The 10846-nt window shown below is 43.7% G+C and overlaps 1 protein-coding gene across 1 annotated transcript; it reads right to left on the bottom strand.

The window, feature by feature from the left end:
• Window positions 1-5448: 5448 nt before the first annotated feature.
• LOC145448505 (intraflagellar transport protein 88 homolog) lies at window positions 5449-8377 on the bottom strand. Its single transcript, XM_080326899.1, has one exon. It carries the CDS (start codon window positions 8060-8062, stop codon window positions 5558-5560), a length of 2505 nt encoding a protein of 834 aa, XP_080183025.1. The 5' UTR covers window positions 8063-8377; the 3' UTR covers window positions 5449-5557.
• Between the last annotated feature and the right edge of the window lie 2469 nt (window positions 8378-10846).

Genomic DNA, 10846 nt, shown 5'->3' with positions numbered 1-10846 from the left:
GTCTGCGCAATCGCATCTGCATTGGCGGCTTCTGCCTGGTGTGCACGATATCATGGTGTTGATGATTATACGGCATACTCGTATGATAAGCTTGTCGACGAGTCCGGAAGTGCTGTTAATTAGCGACTCCCTGATCTGTCGTGAACAATTAAATACGCGCGCTTATCAATGCGTCGTACGTCTTATGTAGCGTTGGCGATGATTTGCGCAAGTCAATATGTACGAGTTTATTTGGAATATGTGCTACAATGGCGCCGATTTCAGGTGGTTCAAACCTTTCCTCTTTTATAACTCAAGCCTTATCACAACTTCTGATGGTTATGTTCAAGTATTAGCGGAAATCAATTACGCATGTACGCACGCGTCGCACCTGTTTGCGGACATTCGATGTCATTCAGTTTCGCGGAGTCACTCTTTAACCACAATCGCTAATCAGCATACACTTAACGGCATTTTATCCAAGCTATCGCCATCGGAAAGTTGAAGCCAAAGCATGGTAGGCCCGAGACGCGGTAGTTAGGCTAGCGATATCTATCGTACTAGGCCTATTGCAGATGCGATTGTGTAGGCCAGCGATGATCTCGTGTGCACCAAGCCAATGCAGATGCGATTTTGTAAGCCAATGATGATATCGTGCGCACCGGGCCTAGTGCAGATGCGACTATTCAAGCCAGCGGAATTAGGCTTGTAGGTGACGCGATAAATCAGGCTACAAACAATTGCCGAGCGCGGGGCAATGAATGACCTAATTTCGCAATTATCTCAGCGATAGATCGCGTCGCGTTACATTGTGCAGTGCAATGCGTACGGACGAATCACGCTTATTGTCGACACGCCTTTCGTTAATTGGCCGCGCGTAACAGTGATAATACGACTGAATTGCAACCGAGTATTGCCTTCAGAGCGCTCGTTTGAAAAGGGCGGGGTTTCGCGTTTAAGGAGGGGATTTCGCGCTTCCAAAGGAGGGGCTTTCGACCCCCGAAACCCCCTGGCTTCGCGCCTGGATGTACTCCAAAAGTGCTTAGCGAACGTAAATCGGGAAATGCACCAATGCCGCCAAAATCCCTGTTTTAATCTGCAAACAATTGCCGCGATGCGAGCTTCTCAATGCGAAGCCAGAAACCGCACGAGACAATTGCTGATTAGCTGCGCGATTTCACGTTTGTAATCATCATTATTGTTGGTTTGAAACATTATATTCGAGAGTTGTCGTGTGTTACCTGCGAACTTGCCAGCCCAGTGCGTGGTGTATTTCGTTACTCACACGACGCATTGCGCGTTGATAACATTGATGCAACTTCAAATTCTTAGTGACGTAAATTCTGATTTTTGTTCGATGCATTCCGCCTGATGGAATGCATCGTATACATCGTCGGACGAATGATCGTACCGTTTTAAGATTCCACTTAATAACTTGACTGCATGGTTTGATAATAATGCGTGCAGAGTCGTAAAACGTAACGTAAAACGCAAATGGTTAACGCTGATCAATCAATCAATCAGTGATTGGTACTCTGCACATACACCAGCGGCATTAGGAAAGTGCGTTTTAGTGCGACGATGACGTCATCGACACGGAACAATTATGACGTCACAAGACTTCGCCACCTCGTAAAAAAATAAAAGTCGGCGCCTATGCCTATACATACATACATACGTCCTCCGGAATTGTCCACCTGTTACGGGAATTTGAAAATGTCCTCGGAGAGGCGTCCTCCTTTTTGGTAATTCGTCCTCCTTTACAGCTTTTAGAGCTAATATAGTGGACAGATTGTAGTGAGAATGGGCATAAATGACGCTAAATAGGGAATTCGAGGTTGGAACGAAAGTGACGACCTTTTTTTTTTATATATAGTCAACCAAGTTAGATAGTGAAAGAGAAACTGTAATTCAGGAGTTGAGCTGGAAATTCGACTTTTTTTGTTTTTCAGTCAACCAACCGCAAAGTCGGGAAAAATTGATAATTCGTTCCGAATTTAACCCCACAGTCCTGAGTCTGGAAATTTTGACAAAGATCCTCCTTTCCCGCTTCCAAAATATGGTAACCGTACTGTAAGCACTTACTCAACCATCTCTGATTACGATCATGGAAACATAGTTTCAAGTCCTCTCCTAGTTGATGTTGTCCTATGTATGTAACAGCAAATCGTCAATTCAAGATCCCCTGGAATTTGAGCAAACCCGTTCGTCCGAAAACTTGTGACTTTGAAATCAATGTACACCTGTCTACCTACTTACTTGTCTACTTACTTGGTTATGATCTTTTCAATCTACGATATTTCACAATGTTATTTCTCACAAGTGTGACCCAAAGATTCCCTAATATGTTTGTCGGTGCTTATCTTGTCGGTCTTTCTTTTCTCGTCATTTGAAATCTGCACTACTTGATTCAAGCATTGCACTAGCTCCGAAGCTTATAATAATTCCGTTGAAGAAATGTTGCAATCAAATTGCTGTATGTTTGTATACATTTCTCATCCACATATCTCTTTATATGATTTGCGGTAATGTTGTTTTATATTTGGCAGCCCGACACGTAACTGATTTAGTCTACGCGTATTTTCTGGTGTATGCAACTTGCAGTTTAGCCTATAGTAAATTTATAATGTTCTAGCGCTACTAAATGTTTGGTACTGTTAGGTAATGTGCAATGCTGTGCAAAAGTCGACACCGATTGTTCTGAAGCTGCTAATAAAATTTGATTATTGTCGATACGTCATGTTTGTGAGTTGACAGGTAAAAATGATGGTGAATGACGGTGATATTGTGCGATTTTTTTGTCACTGATCCTTTCCCATTTGTCTGAGTAGGTTATATCATTACTATTTGAGGTAGACCTGAAAATGAGGTTGTGTCGAGTTCTCTTAATATATCGTGCTACCTATGAAGGACAATCTGAAAAGGGCCATTCTGATTTGTTGGTGTTAGTGGCACATGGTCATGATGCTGTGCCTGAACTGGTAGATATCATAAGACTGTTAATATAACCATAAAAGATATTGATTTGTTCATCATTGGTTTATTAGCGATTTTATCACCACAAAATACGATACAATGAAAAGATAGGAAGGTGTCGGAGCGACTTGGAGTAGTCTATGGAATCAGGAAAAAAACAAGTAACAAGAAATGGAGTGGCATGTCATGGAAGGCGAGATCGGTAGGTCAGTCGTGGTACGGTAATCTTGAGCATGGTCTAGTTGGATCACTTCGTAACCTTGATTTTTGTCTGGCTGTGTCCTTAGCGAAAAAAGTGACCACCTACTGCCATGAGGTCCGATCAGGGCCGTAACAGCACTTCGCCAGGCCCCCCCCAAAACTTTGATCTTGGGCCCCCCATAGGGTTATAGACCAAACTTCTGGGGGGCTTCGCCCCCCAGACCCCCCCTCCGCCGATACACTGTTTACCAATATTCATCTTTAACTTTGGGAGTTTGTTTAGTGAATCAGTTTTAGTCGCCTAAGCGCGCGAAGCGCGGGAAATTTATGATTTCATCAGTCAGTATGATCGGGAATTGCGTATTTGTTATCAATTTTTATCTTCTCTCTGCTGACGTAATCAGATTTGCCGGTAGAGCTGAGTGAGGTGTGTTTGAAAAGGTAGGACCACTCAATAATAATTAAACAGCACCTCGTCAGGCACCCATCACGTTGTTCGCGTTTGTCACGAAATTATCTGTACTGTATTGTGAGCCGAGCGAAAGCGAGGCGCGAAAATTTTCGATAATTTATGATAAAATCGGTCAATCAGATCGGTGATTGCATATATATTATGCTATCAATTTATTGTCCTCTCTACTCACTTAATTAGATTTACCGGTTGAGCTGAGTGATAAGTGTCTTGAAAACGGGAGGGCCCGTAAATATTGATTAAGCATCTTCGGGCGGGCGGACCCGTTGATATGACTTCGTTATGGTGTTATTTCGTGACTTCCAGTCTGCTATATCAAAAAATATAGAATCGCCCAAACGTAGGCTTCTAAACTAAGAGACGCACACGATTTCAAATTGGTATTTCTTCACTGGCATAAAATTTTCCCCAGCGGGATGGTAATTGTCTCGTGAGGTTCAGATTGCAAAGACAGGAACATTCGGCGCCAGTCATTCAGGAGTCTATGGACAATTAAACCTATATGTATTTTGTATAGCCTATATAACGAAGTTTTCGGTCTGCATAAGGGCATAGACCTTTTCGGCCAAGCTTTTCTCGCTACCGATCGTTCTGGCACACTTCTTGGAGTCGCATGTTATATGGCCTAAAACTTGATTGTATGTCTTGGTGGACCGTGGCGCGGTAATGGCCCAATATCCAATAATATAGAAAAATGGCTGCTTAAATTCGCGCGCAGCGCGAAAAAATTTTGAAAAATTTGCATGAATTTTCAAAAAATACGCTATGATTTATGCTAATTCACGAAATAATTTTGGGCCCCCTTCGAGCTCGGGCCCCCCCCAATTGGGGGGTTTGGGGTGCGGCAGTTACGGTGCTGGGTCCGATAATGCCGGACTTACTTCAAATGTCCAGCTCTTATCAGGCTACTGCAGTTGCTACTTTTGCAATCTCCAATTACAGATTTTTCGTGAGCACTCCACGTGATGGTATATAGCCCGTTGCAAGATATCATTCAAATCCAACAAGGATATATTTACCGGTTTCACGAACTTGTCAATCGCCTGGGGTCCAGTTGAAAATTCTGTACTCGGAGTATGGAAAAATATGATGAACCAAATTCTGGTTGGAGATTAGGCTACATGCCCATATGTAACCATGTTGATTAGTCTCAATGCTAATGTGTAACCATGCTCAAGTGTCGCATGTTAATCTGTTTCCATGCCCATGTGTCCCCTTGCTCATGTTTCACCCTGCTGATATGTCCCCATGCTCATGTGTCCCTATGCTCATGTGTTACCATGCTAATGCGTCGTCATGCTAAAGCGTCGCATGCTCAACTGTCGTTTTTCATTGTGTCGCATGCTCATATGTCGGTCAACCGTTTACCGGACCACGACCTGACATCGATCTCGCCTTCCGGCACATTCCACCTTTTCTTTTGTCACCTGTCTTTTTATATTATCTTCTTTTACTCTTTATTCAGTGTGCACTGTGCTTGTGCAATGTACATGCCTGATTTTTTACATGGCCTAGGCCAGGCGGGTGTCTGATTTCGAAGACTACTCCCAAGTCGTTTTGACACCTTCCTATATTGAATTGTATCGCAGTCTTGTGGTGTATTGAAATGATGAGAATTGTAGCATTGAATTGAATTACTCATATCCAGACTCCTGGCCATCAAATCTGCATAAGCGGTGTCCTAAAAAGCCTAGAAGTGCTACAAGACGGCGTATATGGAATTATAATGATATCGGCCTGGAGTAAATGACTATTGTAGCCGAAAAACACTAACTCCTATCAAGGCCGTCGGATTAATACCGGAGCTGGTCACAGACCAATCGCGGAATAAAGTATTTATTAAAGTCACAGACGCTTAACAGCAACATCCAACGTATGCGACAACAGCATATATATTTATAATCACATAAATAAACAAAATACGATGTTTCAAGCGGGAAGCAAATCAACGTCCACTTCCACATCATCAAATTCATCGGCGATCTCCTGCCGATGTCGCGCTGCTGTTTTCGGCCGCTCTGGCGCAGGTCCCAACGGATCGTTGTATGACGAATCAATGTCTTTTTTCGTGGTGCTGTACATACCGTTCGAGTTAGGCAGTGTCCGCCTTTTGGCCGATCCTCCGCCGCTACCTGCACTGCCGTTTCTCGCCATGCCATCCGAACTGTTACCGCTGACAGGGGTCCTAGGACCGTGTCCACTACTACGCCTTGCACCTCCGCTGTTCGCTCTTTGCTCGCGTACCTCTCTCTTTTTCTCGGCCTTTTTAAATTTGGTTGCGTACTCCTCGAGTTCCTTTTGTAGACCGAGCTCACCACACAAGCGCACTATCAATTTCAGACACTCCAAATTATCAGGAAACTGCCTCTCGATTGATTTATACTTCTCTAAAGCCAGAGGCGCGTTTCCGCTCCGACGGTAACACCCGGCTACCAACAATTGCCATTTTGGTTCCTTCGGTTGGATGATAGCGGCCCGACTGTAGTAGCGCGACGCTTTCTCGTACAGTTGAGAGCCAAAAAAATACCGTCCAAGCCAATCCAGAGTGTTGATGTCGGCTGGGAACAACCGGTACGCATCAAAATGATATTGGAACGCTTGAGACAAATCAGACCCGGAGTCGTCTTTCTCGGTAATCTCAGCGAGCTTAGAAAGCACGCTCGGGTCAGTGGACGCCAGCCCGACGCACTGCAAAAGCCACTCCTGCGCCTGACCCCAATCTTCCATCCTCTCGTAAATCGTCGCGATATGATACATAACCTGCGAGTCGTTTCGGAGAATGTTGTGCAGTTTCAGAAACGATTCTAACGCCTCGTCCAGACGGCCTTGATTTTTGCGCAACAATCCGAGATTGTACAGCGCCTCATGACAAGTCGAATCGTTCTCCAACGCGTCTTTGTAGCATTTCTCAGCGTATTCCAAATCGCCCTCCATGAGCAGACAGTTACCCATGTTCGTCAAAGAAGGTGCGTTGAACCTGTCCGCTTTCGTCGCGATTTCGGCGTACTTCTTCGAATCGCTCAGATTACCTTGCAGGAAATATATAAACGATAGGTTCGTAGCGGCCTGGCATTTGACCGGGGTGTCTTTCTTTTCGAAAGTCTTCAGGATCTGCACGGCTTGATTGAAATCGCGTTCTTTCAGATACATGAGAGCTTTGTGTATCTCCAAATCGTTAGCCAGGGCGAGACAGGGAGAACTTTTGACTTGTTCTATGCACCAGTCGAATCCAGCCGCAAACGTGCCTTCGATGGCCGGCGCGATCACTTTGGCAGCCGACAGTATCGCCCACTCTGCGGTGGATCGCATTTGCCTTTCTATTTGCCTCAAAGAGTCGTTTTTTATCGCATCCAAGTACACGCTTTCCTGCGGGTTTTCTGGATTTCCCGTGTACTTCTCTTCATCGTCAATGCCGAGATTAACGGAAAGCAGTTTTTGAAACGATATCTTCATTTTGTCTTTATCGCCGAGAGCAAAATAGCAGAGGATTAAATTGAATCCCGTCCGAAAACCGGGCTTCTCCTGCATGATGTGGTCATAGGACGACGCGGCTTCGTTGTACTGTCCCATTTTCAAGAACACGGAGCCGATGTTCTGCATGATCTGTATTCTCAATTCCTTGTGCGTGTTCGGGACTTGGTCCAGCGCCATCCTGTAGTACTTGATGGCTTTCGCGTACTGGCCTTGTTTGAAGTAGATATTGCCTATGTTCACTTTGAGACGGCCGGCGTTGCTGAACATTTTGTTTTTCACGATTACGTTGTAGCTATGCAACGCTTCCGGGTACATTTCGTTAGCTTCGTACTGGACTGATAGGTTGAACAGGACTGCGTATGTCAAATCGAGGTTAATGTTTTCACTTAACCCAGATTGTTCCCTTTGTCGCACCAATTGCCGTTCATGCCGGCCGGCGATTTTGGCAGTGTCCAGCGCTAGGGCGTAATTACCGCTGCTTTGCGCCACAACACTCTCCTCAATCAGCTTACATACTTTTTTCTCAAGTGCTTTAATCTTTTCTTCGGGAGTGTTCTGAGATAGGGGGTCTAAAGACGGTGCCATTGCGGATGTATTGTCTAAACCGCCAATGCCGAGAGGATCAAATCCAGAGCCTGGAGCCAGCTTTGACGAAAAACCGGCAGGACCAACTGATGTCATTGGTCTTGCGCTTCCTTCTTGGATAGCACCGGTGCCAAGTCGTCCAAATGATGAAGGCGGAGGCTTAATTGGCTTATTTAGCCCAGTCCCGGGGATCCCATTGGTTCGTCTAAGACCTGTCATGGGCGGCCTCTTTCCGTGACTAGTTTTCACAGCTTGAACGAAGCCTGCGTCCTCGTTCATGTCGTCGGTCTTGTACATTGGATTGTCATTGTCGAACGTGTACATGTCATCGGTCTCTTCTTCAGTGACGAGACGCAGGTTTCTCAGGTCTGCCATATTTTATTTTAGTAGTTACAGATGCTTGAGGTAATAATGAAGATGGAAATCAGCAACCCTTTTTTGGCATTTTTACAAGGATAAAAGCACTGTGTTGGTGATGTTGTGCGTCATTATTAAAAATATGAAAAAATCCCACTCAGCGACTACTTTTTCATTCCCGTGCTGGCCATGGCAGTGGTACTGCTAGTTTTGCTTATAGGTGAATGGCACACGCACTACCGGTCTAATATCGCTATTGAACCAAACTAATTGAAATCATAGTGCATATGCATGTCCATTATTACTTGGTACTGGTAATTCACAAAAGAACTATACCTGCTCATAACCTAATCAAGAAACAGACTCGACTAAATCACTGATTCTGTCAGAGTTTGCCTTTAAACGAATTTACTGAATGATTTATCCATGAAATCGACACCCATAAAACGCAGTAATTGAATATTCATGATTTTCTTTCTCGGTGATACATACCTGAATTAGTTATGTCTAAATACAATTCTGGATATACCACCCAATAGCAATTTGTACCAGATGTACATCCCCGCTTATACGGCCAGCGTAAAGATACGGCCCTGTTTGGAATCGGTGCCCTGAGCTCACACTATATTTTATTTTTTAATTATTTTTTATTAAATCATCGCTGCTCACCTGATATATCAGGCGAAAAGGCCAGCGATTCCAATCAGGGACACAGCCACAATAAGAATACCATAGCATGAGAGTTGGGGGCTCAGCTTGAAAATATCCTCTTTCCCGGAACCAGACCTATGTTCAGTATGAGGGGGGACTTTTAGCATTGGCTTTATCTTGACCCGAGAGATCCAAGGAATTGCAAATTTGCTAAAATTGGGCAGAAACCTAGAGCCAAACTCATCTAGACAGTCCCTGCCTGAAATCTCTAAGCAGTAAGCATTAGCATTAGGGTTGTCCATAATTTGGAAAATCTTACAAATCCTCGGTTGTAATGTCTTATTCGATAGATTATTGATAAAAAACGACACTGAGCCTGAAAGAAGCTCACAGAAAGGCCGTTTAGATTTCGTACAAAGCGTTTGAAAGTAGCTGCCGAAGAATGGGCGTGCCACCGACCATAGAACGGCGAGAAGACTAGTAATCAAGAAACCACGGCTCTTGATTGGATAATCGGCTATGCTTCAATGACCATGTCAGCAGCAGCTTGCTGATTAGGTGAACAAGGAGTCTGCTACTGGCGGCGATTCTGAAAGCGCATTGTATGTAGGTTGACAGATAATGATTTAGGATTGATTAAGGGTATGTTGAGGTACGAAATACATGATGAACAAACAACAGCTGCTTCACAAAAACGTCTAAAGCATGACTGCTTTATTGTGAAAGAAACCGCCGTAGCCTATATGCCTTGTTTTCAACGAGGGAAAGCATAGGCGCTTATGCAAGTGGCGACGGATTCCTAGTTTCAAAAATAATATATCATTATTGAATACAAAGATAAAGCTTAACAATGACACTATAGTTTGTGTGATCTCATTGGGTTCAGGTTGTAGTACATAGTTGAAGTTTTGAAAGCTCTAAGGGTCGGCTGAATCAGCGGGTTATGCTTGGCACTTGTCAGATGCTTGCATCAAACTGTATTCACTTGCAAGTGTTGTCAGAGTCCTTGATGATGACGCAGAAAAGAGGCGTAAAAGTAAGCACATAATATGCCGGATATGATATGTCAAATTCCTTAATAATCGCGCAGAAAAGGGGTGTAAAGGTAAAAACAGACAATGCTGCATAGTGCATAGTATCCAGCGTAGTTTGCATATCATATCAAGCAGGGCCTGTGCATGCATTTAAACCTCGTTTCTGCGACATCATTAGGGACTTTGAAAACATTTACAAGTGAATTCAATTTGCTGCAAACATCTGATGAGTGCTAAGCCTAACCGTCTGATTCAGCCGATCGCTAGAGCATTCAAAACTTCAACTATGTACTGCAACCTGAGCCCAATAAGATCACCTAACTTATAGTGTCATTGTTAAGCTTTATCTTTGTATTCAATAATGATATATTATTTCTGAAACTAGGAATCCGTCGCCACTTGCATAAGCGCCTATGCTTTCCCTCGTTGAAAACAAGGCATATAGGCTACGGCGGTTTCTTTCACAATAAAGCAGTCATGCTTTAGACGTTTTTGTGAAGCAGCTGTTGTTTGTTCATCATGTATTTCGTACCTCAACATACCCTTAATCAATCCTAAATCATTATCTGTCAACCTACATACAATGCGCTTTCAGAATCGCCGCCAGTAGCAGACTCCTTGTTCACCTAATCAGCAAGCTGCTGCTGACGTGGTCATTGAAGCATAGCCGATTATCCAATCAAGAGCCGTGGTTTCTTGATTACTAGTCTTCTCGCCGTTCTATGGTCGGTGGCACGCCCATTCTTCGGCAGCTACTTTCAAACGCTTTGTACGAAATCTAAACGGCCTTTCTGTGAGCTTCTTTCAGGCTCAGTGTCGTTTTTTATCAATAATCTATCGAATAAGACATTACAACCGAGGATTTGTACGATTTTCCAAATTATGGACAACCCTAATTAGCATACTAAGCATACCGATGCTGTTCCTGCTGTTTAATTACAGCTGTTAGATACGGTTGCGGGTCATTGCTCTGTAGCTGATGATCCAGAACTCGTTTCTTCAGCTGTAAAATGTAACAGACAGAATATTCGGAAATGAGCAGGAATTAGAATTTGCATTTTTTTTTAAATGTGTTTTAATAATACGGTCGGATATAGATTTACAATATTATGCAGCC

Source organism: Botryllus schlosseri, chromosome 10 (genome assembly GCF_051294905.1).
Source record: "Botryllus schlosseri isolate E-star chromosome 10, Bs_hap1, whole genome shotgun sequence".
In the NCBI taxonomy this organism is placed as follows: domain Eukaryota; kingdom Metazoa; phylum Chordata; class Ascidiacea; order Stolidobranchia; family Styelidae; genus Botryllus; species Botryllus schlosseri.
Note: the sequence above shows the minus strand (reverse complement) of the source record. Positions and strands in the feature narration are given on the sequence as shown.

Bases quoted from the DNA above. Each gene is read 5' to 3' on its own strand.
- LOC145448505 (XM_080326899.1), bottom strand. From the start codon at position 8,062: ATGGCAGACCTGAGAAACCTGCGTCTCGTCACTGAAGAAGAGACCGAT.